This window comes from Cnephaeus nilssonii (assembly GCF_951640355.1).
Source record: "Cnephaeus nilssonii genome assembly, chromosome: 12".
Classification (NCBI taxonomy): domain Eukaryota; kingdom Metazoa; phylum Chordata; class Mammalia; order Chiroptera; family Vespertilionidae; genus Cnephaeus; species Cnephaeus nilssonii.
In genome coordinates, this window is record NC_137083.1 from 3,789,770 (window position 1) to 3,811,867 (window position 22,098).

Sequence of the window (22,098 nt, forward strand, 5' to 3'; positions counted from 1 at the left end):
TTGGAAACAGCCTAAGTGCCCATCAGCAGATGAGTGGATTAAGAAACTGTGGTACATCTACACAATGGAATACTACGCTGCTATAAAAAGGAAGGAAGAAACTATGATTTGCAACAGCATGGATGAAACTGGAGAGCATTATGCTAAGCGAAATAAGCCAGTCAGAGAAAGATAAGTATCACATGATCTCACTCATATGTGGAATATAATGAACAACATAAACTGATGAACAAAAACAGATCCAGAGACACAGGAGCATCGATCAGACTCATACCTCAGAGGGAAGGCAGGGGGAGGGTGGGGAAAGGAGGAGAGATTAACTGAAGGACTTGTATGCATGCATATAAGCCTAACCAATGGACACAGACACCAGGGGGTGAGGGCATGAAGGGGGTGGGAGGTAAAGGAGGGACAAGGACACATATGTAATACCTTAACCAGTAGAGCAAAGGAAAACACTACAAAGTTTAAATACTGAACTCGTAGTGACGAACTAAACAACACGGAGGAGTAGCACTTCCCCATTGTCCCCTTGGTGCTGCCTGGATGTGCCCAGACCTGGGTCCTTAGGAGGACGATGCTCAACCAGTATCCACTCCTATCCTCGGTGGCTTGACAGCCTACCTCTCTGCTGGCGGGTCAGGGCTTCATCATAACCCTCCTTATACACTTTGAATTTCGCCTCTGGTCCTTTATACAATTGGAGCAAAACAGGTAGAATCCAATAAATGTTAATTATGCCTGGAGGACTAAGCGAGATCGCAGTGGTCGCTATCCAAAGCCTTTCTTACGTGGCTTTGGGGGAGGTGTTGCACCTCTAGATTCTGGTAATTAAATTTCTAAATGAAGATGGGAAAGGGAACAGTATGTGGAGGCAGCAATTTCTGAAATCAACTTTGAGAAGATTTTTAAGTTTACTGCAAAAGAAGTCGTGTTTATTATCAATCTGCCAAATTCACAGCATTAAGACTATATCAACCATACTGCTATGAGTTTTTTTTCTTTTCTTAATCTCTTCACCTCTTTCCCCCAGCCCTGCAGGCCCCCTCCGCTCTGACAGCTGTCAGTCTGTTCTCTATGAGTCTGTTTCTATTTTGTTTGTCAGTTTATTTTGTCCATTGGATTCTACATGGGAGTGAAGTCAATGGCACTTGTTTTATCTGAGTGGCTTATTTCACTCAGCATAACCAATGTCACCCAGCAAACTCAATTAAAAAAGATGGTATCAACCATTCGTTTTAGAAAGGAGGTCAAAGATTTGTTGATGTGTGTTTATCTTGACAATGAGGCTCTTCGGCTTCCTTGAAATCCAGGGTCAAGTAATTTGCTTCCTCAAGTTCCTCTCAGTATTTAGTTGTTTTTTGTTTGTTTGTTTGTTTCAGGTGGAATAACTGCCAAAAACTTCTGTGATGGCAGAATTGGTCAATTTATTTATATTTTAAAATAAAACAAAATTATTCATGTGGCATTCATCAGATGTTTTCACTTCAACGCGGATTTATTGACTGATAATTGCATGCTTCTAAACAGAATAAAAATTATGAATGTGTGATGTTTAATGATGATAAGAATGACTTTAAAGATATAGTCCTAAATGGAGAGGGGAGGATGGTATGAGGTTATAGTTAATGACTTTTAACCTATGGATATTTATTTTGGGGGATTACGGGATCATAGTTACTGGTTCTATTCTATGACTTTGCAAATTCGGTGAGAAAAACTACCATTTCCACAAGAGACTTAAATTGCAAAAATCCTACACCATGTCTTTTCAAGTGCACATTAGTTTTCACAGAGCAGATCTGCCCAGTCACAGCAGCCCTTTTTCCATAGTTCATGGACCCCGACGTGTTAGCTCCTTCATGGAGCCCACAAATTTGCTTCAGTTTTGACCCTGGGGACCCCCTCCAGGGATCAGAGAGTGGCTAGGTTTTCATGTCTATGCAGCCCCAGGATTATCTACTGAGGCGGCCGACTGAGGTGCAAATTGTGATGTTCTGTGTCTCCCTCCCCCTTACATAAGCGCGCACGCAGTCAGAACTCAGCTAAAAGTACTTGACTTTGAGTAACTCGTGATCCAGTGAGGGCTAGGCTAGCATGTCAACCAGATAGGGAGTTCCCCATCCATGACTTCTTCGTGGAGATGTGTACCTGATTCCGTTTTGTACCTTTGCCTCAGTGACGCACTGGGGTCTAGCTTTTGGAGGAAGTAGCTCAAATGGATCTGTGATATTTTCAAAACCGTGGTAAATACGCAGGGAGAGCCACCGTGTTGGTTCACGTTTTCTGTAGAACCAGAAGTCAGATGCAGGTATTAACAAACGTGCACAGTGATCCATGACCAGTCCTCTCGGGGACCTTAAAAATGCCTCTGATTTTTCAAAAAAAATATTGTTGAAAGTATTACATATGTCTCCTCCCTCCCCCATTGACCTCCTCTAGCCCATCCCCACCCTCCTGCCCCAGGCCTTCATCACCCCATTGTCTGTGTCCATGGGTTATGCATGTATGCATACAAGTTCTTGAAAAAAAAAAGTCTTTGGAAAAGATCTTGTCATGTGTGTTTAACTTTAAGTGCCCTCTATCTGTTCTTTAATTAATTCCTCTGTATTTACTTAGTTCCCCGTTTCTTTTTCCAAAAAACAAGAGAACAACGGTTAAGAGAAGGTGCTTTTACTCCAGACAGTGAGCACAGTGGTTGCGATGCCCCTACATGAGAGTGGCAGTTTTTTTCTGGGTGATGCCTGTCTCCAACCGAGCAGACACAAGGGAGGCGGCCGAAGCGGCAGAGGACCAGATTCGGGGCAAAAAGTTAGTGGAAAGGTAGTAAGACAACCCTCAGTGTTTACTGTAAACATTTTGTGGTGCCCCGGGAGAGTAGTTATAATTGTCGATTTTGGCAGCCCCAGTCTTAATAGTAAGCCTAGCAAGGTTTTCCCCAGTGGTGTATGAAGCATGACCAATTGGTTTGATTTGCCAAATATAGACCTAACTGTAGGCAAGAATTGTTAATTACCCACATAATTTTAACAGTGTGACTGCTGCCAAACCCAATAATTCAATTCTCTCAAAGCCCTAATTTGGGTTAGTATCTCATTGACCACCAGTATTGATAGAATTAATGAGATAATCACAAATCTTTCACTTGTAATTTGTGTTAGTTTACCTGCAACTTCTCATTCTTGGAGGAGTTAAGAACTGGAGAAAAACTTGCTTTAACAAACTATTAAATTTTGAGAAAAGCAGATTAGAATACATTGTATACTATTTCATTTAAAAAAAATAAGTATGTGTAGAGATTTTTTAAAAGAAGGAAAGGTAATTACCAAAATGTTCCTAGAAGTTATTTCTGCATGATGGGAACAGAGTGATTTTGAAAAAGAAAAACAAAACAAAACAAAACAAAACACAAATAGTAAGAAGCCCAAAGCACTAGGGAAGTCTTTGGAGACAGGCAGACAGCGTGGTCCATGCACCGCGGAGAAATTAGCATATGCTCTGCGGATGGATATGGATATTCATATAGTACCTATGTCTGTACTTCTTATGAAGCTCAGACCAAATGGTTGACCCAACTCATGACCATCTGTAAGTGTAATACCAAGTATTGACCTTCAAAATATCAATGATAGCGGGAGGAGATTTGACTTTGGATGGTAAACACACCATGGAATATACAGATGATGTATCATAGGTTTTTACACTCAAAGCCCATATACTAATTCAATTAACCAATGTCACCCTCGTACATTTAATTAAAAAAATTATAAATAGCAGCAAACTTCCTTAAATTCCTCTATGGATCTTTTTATTAATTATTTAAATTGCTATTAAAAATTATCATTTAAAAATCATATTTATGTATTTCTAATTATTTTTTGCAAAGTCACACAAATGTTAAAAGAAAATGTCTTGGATTTAGCAAAATTTTGGATTTTTCTTTTTTTAACAGAGGGCTTTGTGTTTTTGATATATTTCTTAGATCTATCAAGGAATTTTGACATCAAAGAGTCAGGAGTGTTCTATGTGGACTTTGTATCAAACGTTAATCTCTTCAAACTGGAATTAACTAATTTTCTTCTTTCTCACATGAATATATTGAATATTTAGTGTTGACGATAACCTTATTTTAAATAGGATGTATTTCTGTTGACAATAGTGAGATTTGTTTATCTCGTATCAAAATTTACCATGGATGAACAACTTTTTAGAAAGAATAAAAATAGTTCTAGGCTGCCACCATTAATTCCTCTTTGGTGTTACTTACACATTTTATATATTGGTTTTTAAACTGAAATCCCACTGCAAATAATAATGGCCACCGTGAGAAATTATAATACAGTTTCTGAGTAATAAATGGAGAATCTGATACCCCCAGTGCTGGTCTCAGTTCTAACAACCTGATTTGTGCTTTGGGGAAAATATTCATTTGTCTACGGTATACCTTTATTATTGTAAAATATACCCAATATTTCACTCTTTTAAAATATTTAAAATGCCCCAATTAAATTAGTGTGAGCATTTTAAAATACTCAGAATACATGCCTAGAAAATGTACTAATAAATGGCATAGCTGTGATGCTAAGGGGAAAACACTGAAACAATGCATATGAGACTGAAAAATGAACAGATGTCTCATTGGTCAGCTCTCCAGGGGCTCATGCTGAGCTCCTCTAAGGCTTTGGATTTCTGGTTGTGTTTGTTTTCAAGGACATTCGCGTGGAAAGAACTGAGAAGTTATGTGTTTTTTCAAAGTTTCAATTGATGTTTTTAAATTAGAGTCTAAGAAATTATACCGAGCAATTGCTACCAGGCTGATACATCATTTTGGATATTCATGAAACAATGACTTAATATCAGTCATGAAAAAGAGAATTAAGGAATGGAACTCAGACACATGCAACAACGTGGGATAACCTTGAGGACATCACGCTAAGTGAAATAGACTGGACACAGAAGGACAAGTAGCCTATGATGCTTCTTATATGAGCTACCTCGTTGCGATATATTGGTATGTTTCTCATGATCTAATGATCATTCAATACCCATTAGTTGTTTAAGCACCAGTGACTGAAACAGGACTGGGTGCAATGAGAAGGTTAAGACACTCACTGCTCTCACATGTATGTCTCCTTGTGGAGACAGGAATAGTCTATAAATAAACTTCCCACAGGAAGCAGATGGGAACTTCTAAAATGTCACGTGATATCAATGCTGTAGGAATTCAAGAGAAGTAAGAAGATTCACAATGCATTCCAGACTCTACCTTTCGGCTTTGTGGCTAGCTTTTCACAATCAGACCTTCACTGCTTCTACCATACCTTCAAATCCCATTTTCACTTTGACCTCAACGTTATTTTCTTGTTCCAGTTTGGTGTTCTAGGTTTAAATATGACTCTATAGGACCAGGCTTAATGAAACTAAAAAAAGTAGGTAGGAAACACTGAAGCTCCATAGGAAAAAAACCAATGCACTATTCATTTAGGTACCTGCAGTTCACACTGAAAGCTTTACTTATTTGCATTTGATAAGATTTCTAATGAAGCCAGCATGTCACTGTAGCTGTGCTCACGTGTGTGTCTGCATCCTCAAGGGACCACTGGGCACCGAAGCTGCCGCCGGAAATGAAGAGGCTCTCCTGGAAGGTGCCAGGGCACCGGGTCAATGGGCCGCGACAGCTGACTTCAGCATAAGGTCCTGGAAACTAGCTTTCTGGATCCAGATGGTTATGGAGGTGGCACTGAGGAACTCGGCATTCTCCAGAGCTAAGGTTAAGGTGATCAAGTGGTTGAGCCTTCAGCACTTAAAGGAAGGCGGAGGTGAAAGGAAATAGCCATTCAAAACAGCAAATAATTAATTGAGTGTCTTTGTTAACAGGAGGAGGTCAAGTACACACGGCCACAGCAGTGATACAGTCTGCATCCCAAACAGCTGAGTCTCTGCCTTGGCAGTGATTGGAATGGATTGTGGGGAACTAATTAAAACGTGCTTTTAATTTAGAAGGGTACTGGTGTAGTTTGAAAGGTGCTTGAAGAGATTCAAGATTGGTCATTCCCCTTACTTTCTGTTCTGTGCTCCGTGTCCTTGCCTTTCCTTTTGCAATAATTCTACAGTAGGATATTGATTATCTGATTAGATTAGCGTAGCTATAGTAGATAGACTTTTGAGTATTAAATGTTCATCAAAAGGAGGTATGACTTTTCCAGAAATACTTGAATTAGCTACTTCTTGCTCAGAGGACTCCTCTGAACATTGCAGTTAAATCTCTAAAGCCTGGAATTATAAGCACTTAGGGGATTGTAATTGTAAAAGATGGGATGTTCAGGAAGTTTTCCTCCTCTGTCTAACACAAAACAATGTAGTGGGGAATGACTGTGTTGAAAACAGAGGGCCAAAAGCCAAAAAGGCATCTGTTCTCATTGAAAGATGGTATCTGAGAAGCACGGGTGTCCAAAATATACAGAGGGTGGTACTGGAGAAAATTTTTGGACAGAAGAATTGGGAAAGACCAGGGATAGGTCTTGGATTGCGCTATAGAGAATTGGACAGGGGCGTCCGTGTGCCAGTGGCCAGCCTGGGGGAACGGGCATTGTGTTGGACCTGGCCAGGCAAGCAGATGGCTGTGGCAAGAAGTGAGGAAAGGTGGGAGGGACAGGGTCTGCCTCAGCAAGGCTCTTGGACTACAGGTTTTTAAAAAATATATTTTTATTGATTTCAGAGAGGAAGGGAGGGGGAGATAGAAACATCAATAATGAGAGAGAATCATTGATCGGCTGCCTCCTACATGCACCCCACTAGGGATCGAGCCCACAACCCAGGTATGTACTTGGACTGGGAATTGAACCATGTCCTCCTGGTTCATAGGTCAACACTCAACCACTGAGCCATGCCAGCCAGGCTGGGCTACAGGTTTAAATGAAGCCATATCAGAGGATGTTTGTGAGATGTATTTCAGTGATTATATCTTCACCACACTAACGTTTTATGGAAAAGACATACCTGACTACACCTTACAGCTACTGCAGACTGGCCCGCCAGCTGAACACAGGCAGGACAGACTCAGCCTGGGGAGAGGCTGCGCCCAGGTGGAGACAGGCTGGGACCTGGGGGAGGGGTTTCTCTGGGGTTCTCCATCCAGAACCCTGTGGCTGGGAATAGTTGGCCTCGGAATCTTCTTGCGAAGAATAAGACGTTCCCCCGGACAACCTAACGGGGAAAGGGCAGTCCCAGGGGGTGAGGTACAGCGGCATCACCAGCTTTCTCTGCCTCGGGCTCTGAGGGACCAGCAGAACTCACATTCAGCACCTGCGAGGGGCTGGTCTCCAGGCGGAGCCCCTGGTTCTGAGCTCCTGGTGAATCCATGGCGCCTCACTGTCTCTGACTCACCGGCTGTGTTTCCCTCTAGGCCGGGCTCTGTCCCTCTGTGACTTGCTTTACCCGACTCAGGTAACTTCTGTCAGGCCCTGGGCACATTCCCCCCATCTCCCTGCTGCTGCCCAAGTCCCCTTCTGACCTCATCATTCTTTTTGGCTCCTCAGCCGTTCGTTTGGCCATTCTCAACTCGTCTCCTTTCACTAGAAGGCGTTCATCCAAACCCTGCCTAACGGTGAGCCCTTCTCTCTCACCAGACGTAGTGTCCACCCCCATGTGGTGATGCCATGCACTCGGGGAGGAAGGGCCTGTGGGGAGACCTAGAGATAGACGGGTCCCTTGAAGAACAGGAGTTAGACATGTCATTTCTTCTTCGTGTTTTTAGTTGAAAGCATTGATCAATGATCATGGCAGCATGTGTTGCAGTATGAACTGCAGAGGATGAAAAGCGTGGGAAAGGTTTCCGATGACTTAGCCGCTGCGCTATGGACGTGGCACTCAAGCTGAGCAGGCGATACGCCGCTCTCAGAGGGGAGCTGTGGCAGGTGGATTGCAAATCCCCAGCTGTGGGGCACGGCTACAGTGTTTTGGACAGGTTCAAGCCTTGAACTGATGAGAGGGCACAGTCCTCTCATGGCCACGTGCAAGTCCCAGCTTGGAGGGCAGGGCCCTCCCAGCACAATCATAGCCACAACTATAGTTGTAAGCTTGAACCTATGGTCCAAACACGTGGCCACAGGTGCCTGAGGAATGTAGGCTTGATCAGGTGCATGTAATTGAGTGGGATTGAAACCCACGAGAATGTTGTAAACATCTTGACCATGCCCTTACTTTGCCTCATGGCATCAGCTGTAAAATAAAGACAAGGCTTGTGGGCGCTGGCGCTGTCTCTCTCCATCAGAGAGGGCAGCATCCCACCGAGACCCAGCTTTCATTCTCTTGTCTGTCTTTTCTAAGCCTTTCAGCCGCTCCCACTCAGGTTCCCCCTTGGCCGTGCTGGCGCGGCACACCCAGCCTCATGGTTTTTTTGTGTTTGTTTTTTTTTTTTTTTTCTGAAGAGAATGTTCGAAGACTATTCGGTCAACTATTGGGGGCATCAAGTTGACATTTTCAAGGAGCCAATTGTGTGTAGTTGTTGGGCCTAAGAACTCTCCCGCAAAACGCAGGTTCTGTGCTTTCCCATCTAATCAGCTCAATGGGTTAGAGCAGAACGAGCCGTATTGCACTTCTAACCTCCATTGTCAATGTTCAGTGGAGATGGAGCACTTTAGAGAAATTGTGGTTTCCATGTGGCATTTCACCTAGAGAGATGGGTGAGATCAAAGACATGACTATTGGGCCTGTCACAGGGTAAATATGGCAACATTTCCATCAAGGAAGGGAGTGAAATTTAAGGAGAATACTGCCTGGCTGGTGTGGCTCAGAGGTTGAGAGTCTACCTATGAAACAGGAGGTCACAGTTCAATTCCAGGTCAGGACATGTGCCTGGGTTTTGGGCTTGGTCCCCCATAGAGGGCGTGCAGGAGGCAGCTGGTCCATGATTCTCTCTCATTGTTGATGTTTGCATCTCTCTCCCTCTCCCTTCCTCTCTGAGATCAATAAAAATATATATTTTTAAAAGAACATTAAGTATCATAAATCTTACACCTATGCTGGACTGTTCCCTCCCTACAACCACGCTCGTTTGAGACAAATTCTGCCAAATCAAACGGAGTCCTGCCATGCGGAGGCCACCCCAGGCCTCTCTCCAAGCCTCCTAGAGCTCGCGCCTAATTAAATCACCAGCAGGAAACAGAACAGTTAAAGCCCAGGCTCCAGAAATAAATACTGCGAAACAATGCTCACTCCGGAAACACTAAGATGATAAATGGAAATGCAAATGTTGGTATTACCGGGCAGGGGTACGCTATGTCCCTATAGTAAGGCGAAATCCTTCACTTGTTATTCTTCATGTCCTGGGAGATCTGCAAGTGGCCGGGACTTTCCCAATGTAAATCCGCAACAATTTCCATGTCACTTCTACGGATTTCAAAGTACCGCATCCAGCAGCCTAATGATTAAAATACCGATTTTTGAGCAGTAATGGGATTAATGTTAGTAATAGCATCTTTTCATTTTGAATCATTTGATTAGATCCGAGTTTAATATTACATTAAAATTTATAGATATATCTAAGTAGTAATTCATAAGACTTTAATTATATAGATAGCTCACTTTGCATATTCTATTTTGCTTCTTCGTGATCTTAAAATATAGATTTATTTAGAAATCTAAACTAGTTTTCAAGTAACTCAAAAGCTTAAAGACTGTTGGCATAGAATATTGTTTTATGCCGATAAGGCTTGCTTTTCCTGTGGTTTCATGAACATCAATATGGCGCTAGCATTCGGTGGGGGAACTCGGTCATTAGTTCAGATCTCACCCCTCCCTGGGAGGTTTCTTCTCAGGTAATGTCACATGACACCAACAGTTGTCACCCGCTAAGGGGCTTCCCAGGACTGAATTCAAACGCAGGCAGCCCCCTTTAAGCCCCCCCCCCCCCCCGCTTCCTTTTGTTCTAGAACCTTCCTGATTTTTCCCAGTGCAACTTCACATACATTCTCTCTAATGACAGAGGTGAAGTCGTGGTACACATCATATAATCTCACTTGCATTTTCGAACTACGGTTGATTTTTCCACATCATTAACATTTTTTATAACATCATTTTTAATGACTTGGAAATATTATGTGGATGGACTATAATTTAGTTAACCAAGCTATTCTTGTTGAATTATTTTATTTTTTTAAAACAGACGACATCCAAGTAGGTGAAATTATGTATAAGTTCATAATCATTTCATTTGGATAAATTCCAAAAAGTGTAATTGTTATGTTAAGAAGAATATAAAATCTTGACATATTTACAGAAAGGCATTTAGGCACCACACACTTTATATTCATATTAGCCACATCCCTAAACCCTCAACAACAAACTGTATTATTATTATTTCTTTGTCAATATAATAGGAAAATGGTACTCCATTGTTTTCATATGATTTTTTTTGGTGATCACTGAGGTTGAATATCCCAGGTTTCTGGTTATCTATAGAGACACATGGGAGGGGAACTTTCTAAAAATAGCCCAGTTCAGAGGACATGAATTCTATCATCCTGGGTGTGCCCTCACTCTAGCTGTACATAAATGACATTAAATGTATAGGAATATGATGTGTAGTCAATTTAGTGAAGAGGATAGTTCAGTCCAACACTCTGATCAAATTTGCTTTTAAAGTAAAAAATAAATGTAGTGAAAAATTGTGAGACTAATCGTCACAAGTCGATGCAAATGGTTGAGGCGACTTCATTTTCTCCGCAAAATATAACGTAAAACATTACTCTTATTGACACTTCCTTTTTCCTTTGAGGAAGTATTACAGTTTGAATATATTTAATCTTTTTAGTTTTTGTGCATTTACCTTTTTTAAAAAAATATTTAATTCAATTCAAATGACACTTGAACTGAAAATATTTTTTAAAATTTGTTTTTATTGATTTTTTTTTTAGTGACATGAAGGGAGAGGGACAGAGAGATAGAAACATTGATAGAAACATGATCCCACACTGGGGATCAAGCCTGAAACCCATGCATGTGCCCTGACCAGGAATCGAACCACTGGCAACTTCTTGGTTCATGGGCAGATGCTCAACCACAGAGCCACACTGGCTGGGCTGAAAATATTTTTATCTATGCCTGATTTTCAAATGCATATTAAATGATCATTTACATGAAACAGGCCCATTCAGTCAAGAGGCCTTAAGTCTTATCGGTAGGAAATGGGCGATATTAAGATTGGGTTACCCATTGCCATGTAACAAATGATTTCACCAACCTCTGGCAGCTTAAAACAAACCTTATCTCACATATTATATAGATTTTTAAATAGATTTTTATTGATTTCAGAGAGGAAGGGAGAGGGAGAGAGAGATAGAAACATCAACGATGAGAGAGAATCATTGATTGGCTGCCTCCTGCACACCCCACACTGGGGATCAAGCCTGCAACCCGGGCATGTGCCCGGACCGGGAATCAAACCCTGACCTCCTGGTTCATAGGTCGACACTCAACCACTGAGCCACGCCGATGGGGCTCACACATTTTCCCAGGATCAGAAAGCCAGACCCAGCTGAGCGGGTGGGGTGCCTGGCTCAGGGTCTCTCATCAGGTGGCAGTGAGGCTATAGCCAGAGCTGCACCCTGAGGACTTGACTGGGGCTGAGGGATGTACCTCCCAGTCCCTTCACGTGATGGTTGGCAGACCTCACTTATGCCCTTGGGAAGGGCTGCTGGGCACAGCTTCCCCCAGAATGAGAGAGACCATAGATAGAGTGAAGGGGAGGGGAGAGAGGGAAGGAGGCAGGAAAAGAGGGAGGGGTGTTCATTTCGATAAAGGCTGTTACTTCAAGTAATTATTTACCATAAGCTATTGGTCACAGCTTAAATAAATGAGGTCTGTGTTAAGCATATCAGAACCTAGCCATTTCTTTGAACTGTCAGTAGCCTTGTTTTAGCACTCTGAATGGTATAATCTTTAAGTGCCTAAACCTAAATATAGTTTAAGAGAATTTCCTAATTCCTTATTTTTCTCGAAAAATACCTCCCATCCTCCGTGTTTTCTTGAGGATTTAAATCAAACTCCTCTGTTAATTTTAAACAGAATGAAGAAATTTAAATACAGAAATGTCTGATCATATTTTTTTATGCATGAGTCCCCTTTCCTTCAAGATCTTAGCTTTCGTAATGAAATGCTTTATCCCTCTTTTCTTTTAATTTTGGTGAAATTTCAGCATGACTTCCCCTCCAGAGAATCACTTAGACAGTCACTCAGTCTCACTTGGGACCTAAGTAGGATCAAGGTCATGGATTCATGATTCAGGATTCTATAATGCCTTTAATGTAGTCTATGCTGTGGTCAAATTTCTTTTTGTGTTCTTAAAACAACAGAGCCATAACTGATTGTATAACCTTATCTTATTCTAGGTCCCCTAAAAACCCAGGACAGAAGATCATCAAGAGAGTGATTGCCCTTGAAGGAGATATTATAAAGTAAGTACTTAAAACTATTGGTCTGAGTTAACGTTATAAATAGCTACATTTTTGTGGAGTGTGAAACCACATTACATGGGAAGTACATGTCAAAGAGGACCAAAGCTTTGGAGACATTCCAGATGAGGTGGCCCATTCAACCATTTCAGGATGTAAGACAGACATAAACGTACTGGTCATATTACTATCCTTTAACCGAGAGACATGGGAGAAATTCATAGTCATGAAACTAACATTAACGTGTTTTCTAAAATGATCATGAGATCATTGTTGTTAAGATATTAAAATCATCATGATTGTTTTAGATGATGATGTCAAGGTTCATTTTAGAAACATTTAAGAACATTTTATTATTTTAGAAGCAAACACAGAGACTAAGGGGGAACTTTTGTTATAGTGGAGATAGGGAGGACACGGGGACGGGGGGAAGATAGGAAACAAGTTCTGAATCACTCACAAAATAGGAGCTTTAGCAAATAGCTCGCCATCAGGTGTGGTGACAATGTGTAGTCATGTCTTATTTCTTCTACATGCTGCTAAATGCAGAACAACGTTTGAGAGTTCAACAAGGAAGTTGATGTGGTGTGACACATCGCATTTGGTTCTTACTTTAAATAAAGTGTAGCCAGGTGTACACAGTGTCACGGTGTGGGCGTCCAAACGCTCAGGAAACCATATTCGGAAAGTGTTGTGATCCTGTCTTCAAAAAGCCACATCCTAAGTGTCTGTGTTGGTGACTGTACAGGTTAAGGAGCCTCACTAAAATGATCGTCGGTGGGTTTGGGAGCAGAACCCACATGTGTGTACTTATCTATAGCACCAACAGCAATAATCAATGCATCCCAATACAAGCAATTTAAAAAAACGTTAGCCAGAATAAAGATTGGAGAAAGAAAAAAAAAAAAAAGAAAAAGAAAGAGAAAGACAAAAGCCAATGAAAGAGATATTTACACAGACGCATTAGTTCCACCAAAATATTTTTCATAGTTATTTGCTTTTTTCTTATAAATCTGTTATGTGTCATGTAGAGAAGCACTGTTGTAGGAAAGCAAAGTCCCAACCTGCACCCTCAATGTGAGTGGCGTGCCATCGGCATTTCGGAGGCGTTGGTACTTGTGGCTGGGACGCCTGCATTTCTGCCTCACGGGTGTGCCAGGCAGTCAGACAGGAGGCCAGGCCCTGCCCCCTCTCACCTGGTGAAACCCACTCTGCGGGCACGGGCGCTCTGGGCTCCCATGTCCTTGGCGACCTTAGTGAAGACAGGGGATCGCCTTTGCAGGGGAACCCCATAATATATCGCCCCAAAGAGGACACGTTTGGGAGTGGAGAGGGCTGATCTGAATGGTCCACAGACATGGGAAGGCCAGGTCAGCCTGCTGCGAAGGGTCACCCACTAGGGAAACGTGACCCACTTTATAAATCTCTTCCCGTGGCCCTCCTGTTCGGGGGAGCACAGGCATCGTCTTGCAGGAAGGACCTCCCCTCACAGGTGTGGACATTGCCAGGGGCTCAGGCAGAGCATCATGCGGCTCCTCTCCCTGGGGACTGGTTAAGTGAGGGTCCTTCAAGTCTAGCGACTATCTTATAAAATATCAAACACCGTAATTTATTAAAAATCACTTCCTTGTATTAGCAGAAAACAATCCATTGAATCACTAGAAATTAAACCTTTTAAAGCTGTTGGTTTTAAATGTGCTATTGAAGATACAGAAATCAATATTAGCCAATCACAGATATTTGGATCGCATTATGTTCCGGCAGATGATGAAGCTTTATGTGAAGAAAAACAGAACCAAATTGAGTTTTCCCAGTATGACTAAGGCGATGCTTGTTGAGTAGCCTCTGTCACGGCCGCTGCAGTGGCTGCGAGTCCAGAGCCTGGGGTGTCCGTGGGGCCGTGTTTGGAGACCGTGACTGATGGAAGGCGTCCGGGCAGGGCAGGAGCTAGGAGTGTATGCTGCCCTAGAGGGGAGACAGCATGCAAATGTGTGTCCGGGGCCTTGAAAAAGATTGGTGCAGAGAACATTCTAGACCGTGGACGCCGATGGGCGCCAGGCGGTGATGGCTCCGGAGGACCTGTGGATGGTCACGCGCTGGCCTTGGCCGGCGGGAACTTGGGGGAGGTTGGCAGGAATCCCCGAGGCCCTTCAGCCTGGTTTAGTCTGACCCCTGCGTTTTTCGGAGGCACGTTGCATGTAAGAAATACCTTCCTCAGTGGATTGCTTATTTAGTACCGAAATAATAACAGCCCCAAAGAAACATGCACGCCTTCCTGCTGAGTATGTGAGGCCTGGCCGTGCTGTCATTAGTAAGGGCTGGAGCAGTGGCACAAAGCGCCCAGAGTCAGTCCCACAGTCAGAGTTACACGAACTGAGAGGCTGTTGTGAAAAAGCACCCATTGCCCTGTGCTGTCAATCAGAGAAATGATTAATATTGTCTGGGCATCCTTAGCTTCTCCTGGCTAAAGAACGATCGTTATTTCTGACTAAATAATTACAGATGGGCAGGGAACCCAGGCCTTTTTGGATATACTTCTTTTATGTAGTCACAGGTGATTACTACTGCCATAGCAGTGAATAAAAATGGAATTGCTAATAAAAACAGTCCGTTGTAGCAATAGGTATTTCTTACTGAACATCAGAGAGATAGTCACCCTAAATTTATATGCAGAAATAAATGTTAATCTCGATTTTTTAAAGTCCAAATTATTCCCATAAGAAATGGAGTGATGTGGGGAGGATTCCAGAGGCTCTGCCCCCACAGAGATGCGCGGTCACTCAGAGATGCGGCCGGTGCTGGGGCCACCGGGCCATTTAGATAGAACTGCTCTTTCCAATAATGGCGACGCCTGTTAGTGTGCGTCTCCCGCGCCCCCCCACCTGCCCCCAGCAGTGGTTTCTTTTGTTTCAGTTTCTACCTCAGTCTACCTGTCTAATGAATGGGATTCCCCTTTAGATACACGACTCTTCCATATTTATCCATTCATGCACATCAGTCACTTACTCATACAGTGTGGTCGTCGAGGTCATGAGCACCGACCATGAATCCAGACTGCCCCGATGCGGATCCCAGCTTTGCCACATGGAATGTCACTTCACCACATTACTTCATCCTCTCAACCTAGTTTTCCTCACTTGGAAAATGGAAATTATAATAGCACGCGCTCCACAGAGTTTTCTTGAGAGTTCCATGAAGTAACGGGTATAATTTGGTTAGCATAGTGCCTAGCCTATAAGTATGTTTTCAGTAAATATCAGATAGCATTATTAGTCATCACCATGATGTAATCATTATTTATTGAGTGTTTACGATGTACTACGCCACTGTGCTGGGTCCGGGATTATACGCATGACAAGCTGTAGATAGCTCTTGTCTTTGAAGCTTACAGTCCGGTGGAGAAACAGGAAAGGTGACCAATTAATGGAACAGCAGTGAAGGCCGGCCACGGTGAGTGAGCCAGCAGCGCCTGGGGCTCAGGTAGAGAAACATCTGGTCCACCTGAGCGGGGGGGAGGGTTGGGGTGGGGAGAACTGCTGGGTTGACATTTGAGATGAGAAGAAAATCCACAGCCTCCCCTTAACCAGGACAGCATGGCTCCGTGTGGACAATCACACAGTCCTGGCATCTGACGTGAAAAGGAGAGGGCCCCAGGGTGCCACCGGGGGGCCCTCCTAACGGGTGTGTCATCATAGGAGACCGAGAGGATTGAAACGGATTTACCGAATGGCAGTTTTTTCTTTGAATATTCCACAAAGAAAAAGTAACACATACTTGAGATGTAGCCGTAAGGATTGATGTTTCCCAATGTGGAAGTCATGCAGGTATTGCTAACTGGTCCAGTAGGCAGGTGTTTGGAAATATAGCATGTCCAGGATTGCTTATTTAGTACCAAAATAGTAACAGCCCCAAAGAAACATGCACAAAGGTACATGGAGGCACTGTCGGGTGGCGAGGATACCCAGACAGAACCATCTACAGGAAACGAAAGGCAGGAGCGTGAGAAGGAATGTTAAAACCATGTCCCCGGTATGTAATGTTTTCATGTTAAACTCACTGTATCTGCAAGGAAGTGTTAGAACCGTCATGTCCTCTCTAGGCAGTCCATGGGCCGAAACAACTGGGGCGCTTCAGGTAGGAAACCCATTGGCTTAGCTTCATTAGGAAAACACTCTGCAGGGGCGGGGGGGGGGGGCGGGGGCAGCAGGGCTCTCTGGTCCACGCTCCTTGCTTCTCTCCAAAAGGGGTCATTCTGCCCCACTGGCATGGCTCAGTGGTTGAGCCTTGACCCACGAACCAGGAGGTTACGCTTTGATTCCTGGTCAGGGCACATGCATGGGTTGCAGGCTCAATCCCCCGTAGGAGGCAGCAGATCGATGATTCTCTCTCATCATTGATGTTTCTCTCTCCCTCTCCATCCCCCTCTCCCAAATCAATAGAAACATTTTTAAAAAATAATTAAATGAAAGGCAGTATTGTTTGTAACTTCGATGAAGCTCCTCTTCTGTCTTCCTGGCTGGCTTTGGGGCTAAACTCTTAAGTTCTGTGTGAGCCGCAGCCCCGGCAGGCCACGTGCTGAGCTCCTGGGGTCCATTCCCAGCAGGCGCGCCACGCGTGGGGCGGCTGGTGTCGTGGTATTTTTGGCTGCTGCCTTCATCACATGTCTGAGTCACATGACTTACTGAAGTTGTGAACTCCAAGTAAAAGTATGAGAAATGCTAACTTTCGATGCTCCTTGGAACTAAATATTGATTTTGATTTTTTTTCTCTGCTCACAGTCATGCACATCTGTCAAATATTTTGAAGACATAAGTATAATTATCGCGGTAGGAAGCTGAAAAGGTTGTCTTAAAATACCGTTTTAACTAAACTCAAAAAGCATGTTAGGAAGATTCAAGAATCTTTCTAACCTGAATAATTACTAAATAATTAAGGAGCAGATAGCGCTTCTATTTCTGTGCGATTTCAGTTGACCTTGTTTAAACTTAAAATTGACCACAGTTCCTCTTTTAAAATGTTTGGAGTGAGAATTTCTTGCAGGGAGCAGGTGTGTTTAAAGCATTGATGTAATTAGCTGCGGATGCCTTTAGAGTTTTAGAAATTGTTGGATGGCTGTTTTAGATGGCTAAGGAGAAGGGCATGTAGAGTGTTACCCTTGGAGCGAGGTGATCGGAGGTCCAGTCTCTGCTCTGGTCTGCACACGCTGTGCGATCTTGGCAAGTTGTTGAGCACTCTGAGTTTTTTTTCTTTTTTTCTTTTCCAATTTCTCTCTTTTCAGGGTTCTTTTAAAGACAAAATTAGAAAAAAATAATATATGTACCGGCCCTTGTAAACTTTAGCACACTTCAACGTCTAGTGTAGTGCTGACTAATTTCCTACGTGAAATAATGGATAGACCGCGGTTAGCACAGAGCCAGCCAAGCGCTTAGCAGGATGCCTTGCCCGCTTTAGAGTATCGATTGTTTTGGTTCTCGTTGAAACAATTGGGTTATACTGCTCAGTTAAGACATAGGTCATATTTTATGAACCCTAAAGTTGGGAGGAAAACACTTTTTATTTAATGTTTTTATTTAAAAATTTTAATCTTTATTATCGAGAGTATCACAGATGTCTCCCATTTCCCCCCCACTGGCCCCGCTGCCCAGTTCCCGCCCCCTCCCCCGGCCTTCACCACACTGTTGCCTGTGTCCATGGGTTATGCATTTGGGCAGGGAAGCTCTTTGCTTATTCTCTCTTAAAACCTGCATGCACGTGCCCCCAGGCGGGCCCCCGTGTCGTGTCGTGTCGTTGGGGTCCTGGCTGCTTCCTCCCGCACACTTACCCGACGCGAGATGCTCCTCTCGTGGTTCTTTCTGATGCTGGTCCCTCTGCGGCCTGCGGCAGCTGATAACACGCAGCGTGGCTTTGCGGGTCGCTCTGTCTCCGTCAAAAGTACTCAGGTCAGATGAAAGCAGCTGGTAAATGCATGTTCCCATCCAACTTTGTTTAGAAAACACAGGTCAGTGTTCGTACTAGATTTGGCTCCCGGCCCACGGTTTGCCAGTCCTCGGTCTATGTTACCTACTTTTCTTCCCTTAACTTGGGAGTCGGAACTACAAAACGCACTTCTCCTCCTGGCCAGCAGTTTACAGGGGAGAGAAGACGCAGCCTCAGCGCCGAGGGCTCTCTGCTGCTGTGTCGGCTGAAGCAGAGGGCAGCGGGGAGGGCAGTACCAAGCTGTTTCCCTAAGTGAGATCTTGGCTGAGCAGCTAGAAGCCGCGTGGGGGCCTGTGGACAGTGAAGACATTTGTCTTGAGCTGGACGGGGAAGAGCTATTACACTCTGCGGCACGTGCTCACCGGGGAGCCCCCACAATGCCCATGAAGAGCAGAATAAATTCCATAAACAAATATTTATGCCCGGATGGTTTCTCCTTAATACAAAAGGAATAGCCCTGCACTTGGGGAAACTCAGAATGCCACCCCATGCTACTTGAGCTCCGCTTAGCAACCAGGCATCAGACCGCCAGTTATCTTGTGGCTGAATTTTTTTTAGCTCCCTCTGCTTGTGTTGGACCAGACCAGTAGTACAGAGAAGAAGGAGCTAATAGTCTATAGGGGATATATATTTTCCTAAAGTAATTTAGTTGCTCACCTCCTTTTGTCATGGAAAGTATTCAAATGTAATCTAACCTATTCTGACAGATACCTATGTACATATTAGTATTTTAGGCACCCGCAGCAATTATTCCCATATTTAAAATGTTGATTTTGACACTGAAGTCTGTGTTTGCAGTTTTGCAACATTGGAAAATGTTTGTTGACAACAATATTCATTGTAAATTGTTCATTAAAAAAAACACCCCTGTCATCCTAGTGTTTTCTCCCTGCACAATGAGCTTCTAAATGGTTTATGCTAGCAGAACTAATGAGATTCTGAGATTGATCATCCTTGTAGTTGTTATTCAGAGGAGAATTTGAATGAAATAATTAATATTTTTCATTAGTAAGGGCTGACAGTTGTTACTTTCTTTCAAAAGAGGAAACTGTGTGATGGAAGTTGTGTATTGGGGTGTGGAGGTTGTGTTTTGTGTGATGGAAGCTGTGTATTGGGGTGCGGAGGTTGTGTGTTGTGTGATGGTTGTGTATTGGGGTGTGGAGGTTGTGTTTTGTGGGATGGAAGTTGTGTATTTAGGGTGTGGAGGTTGTGTTTTGTGTAATGGAAGCTGTGTATTGGGGTGTGGAGGTTGTGTTTTGTGGGATGGAAGTTGTGTATTGGGGTGTGGAGGTTGTGTGTTGTGTGATGGAGGTTGTATATTGGGGTGTGGAGGTTGTGTTTTGTGTGATGGAAGCTGTGTATTAGGGTGTGGAGGTTGTGTTTTGTGGGATGGAAGTTGTGTATTGGGGTGTGGATGTTGTGTATTGGAGTGTGGAGGTTGTGTTTGTGGGATGGGAGTTGTGTATTGGGTGTATTGGGGTGTGGAGGTTGTGTTTGGTGGGATGGAAGTTGTGTATTGGGTGTATTGGGGTGTGGAGGTTGTGTTTGGTGGGATGGAAGTTGTGTATTGGAGTGTGGAGGTTGTGTTTTGTGTGATGGAAGTTGTGTATTGGGGTGTGGAGGTTGTGTTTTGTGGGATGGAAGTTGTGTATTGGGGTGTGGAGGTTGTGTTTTGTGGGATGGAAGTTGTGTATTTAGGGTGTGGAGGTTGTGTTTTGTGGGATGGAAGTTGTGTATTGGGGTGTGGAGGTTGTGTTTTGTGGGATGGAAGTTGTGTATTGGAGTGTGGAGGTTGTGTTTTGTGGGATGGAAGTTGTGTATTGGGGTGTGGAGGTTGTGCTTTGTGGGATGGAGGTTGTGTATTGGGTGTGTTGGGGTGTGGAGGTTGTGTTTTGTGGGATGGAAGTTGTGTATTGGAGTGTGGAGGTTGTGTTTGGTGGGATGAAGGTTGTGTATTGGGTGTATTGGGGTGTGGAGGTTGTGTTTTGTGGGATGGAAGTTGTGTATTGGGGTGTGGAGGTTGTGTTTGGTGTGATGGAAGTTGTGTACTTGGGTTGTGATGAGTAGCAGCAGGTCATTAGCTTCAGGCTTCTGCAACTGGACACCTGGGAACCGAGGCGATGTCCCTGCTTATTACACAAATAAATTCCGCCCCTGCGCTGTGAGATGAGGGCTGTGCTGTGCAGCGGAGCAGGAGCGGCAGAGGTAAACAGGGGCCCTCAGGGCTGCCCCTCTGGGTGCGTTGATATTTCCCGGGAACACTTCTGGAGTCTGGATTTCAGTTTTACATACATCAGAGCGTAAATGACTGTTTAATCTTTTCCTATAACACGAAGAGGAGCAAGTAATACATAGTGGAATGGAGGTTCGCAGGAGAGAAAGCCAAGCTGAAAGATTTTCTATTTGAGATGAAAGCCTCATAAGCAGTCAGTTTCACAAAAGCCTGGAATTGGATAATGGACGAGGAGATGAATGAGTGGATTCGGATTTAGCATCTGTATGGGAAAGTAAGGTGACCTGTAATGGATTTCTGGGGCTGTCTTTGGGGGATTATGTAAATCAAACCTGATTGTAAATCTAACCCAACTATCATTAAAATCAGGAAAATGCTTTCTGCGTGGTGGAAATTGGAATGACTCCTGATTTGATAATGTTCCTGAGCTCTGAGAATCTCACAGGACTTCCCAAAACGAATGCTTTCTTTCAAAATTAAAACTTGCAACATCCTTAGCAATAAAGTGGAGGAAATCAAGGAGAATGTGATAATGAAACTTACAGGAAAGTTTCGCTTTCCACATTCCCAGCAGCTGGATGGAAATGCCACTGCACTGAGCCAGGGAGGACTCTCAGAGAACGTCACTCTGCGGGCGCCTCACCCTCAGGGGCACCGGGTCCCTCAGCCACACGGAGCTGCCGGGCCCGGCACCGGAGGCGCTTCCTTCAGTCCTGTTCCCTGTGCTTGTGCTTGGCCGGCTCCCACTCAGCGCTCCGTGTCTGGGAATGCACCTGGTGGGAGGAATGCCGGGGTTAGGGGCTCCCGGCAGCATTGTGTGCAGCAGCCAGACCAGAACCCTCTAAGGTGCTCAGTGTAGTTAAGGACAGGTGGTGCGTTCATAGAATCAACACTTGGGAGCAACGCAGAGGAAAAGGGTGGATGTGCATGCGTATACACACACACACACACACACACACACACACACACACCCTTGTATAGGAGCCTGCTCTCAGATCCTGGCCACCCACCACCTGTCCCACCCCAGTCATTTCTAGGCCTTCTCTCCCACACTCTGCCATCTGAGCTGGTAGAAGTGCTGAGTAAGGAGTAAGGGGGTGTCCTGTGCCCTTAGAGAGGGAGTGAGAGGGCTTGAGGGTCAGGAGTGTGAGGGAGATTTCCCACTATATTCCCTTTAATATTGTAGGGTTTTACCCTCAAGAAAGAATATCTGGCCTCCCCTATGTCCCCCCTCCCCGTCCGTTATTCCCCCTCCTCTTCCTCCTCCCCCTCCTCCACTTCCCCACTTCCTCTCTTCCTCCTCCACCTCTCCCACTCCTCCTCCTCCTCCTCTCCTCCCCCTCCTCCTCCTCCTCTTCTTCCTTTCTCTCTTTCACACACACACACACACACACACACACACACACACACACACACACTATACACAGACGCGTATTA

General features: G+C 44.1%; 1 protein-coding gene across 1 annotated transcript in view; it reads left to right on the top strand.

Moving 5' to 3' along the window:
- Nucleotides 1-22,098, top strand: part of IMMP2L (inner mitochondrial membrane peptidase subunit 2) — a 461,183-nt gene that overhangs the window by 303,262 nt on the left and 135,823 nt on the right. The window contains exon 5 of the mRNA XM_079785593.1: nucleotides 12,390-12,455. Coding sequence (XP_079641719.1) covers nucleotides 12,390-12,455 — 66 coding nt within the window. The remainder of the gene's footprint in view (nucleotides 1-12,389; nucleotides 12,456-22,098) is intronic.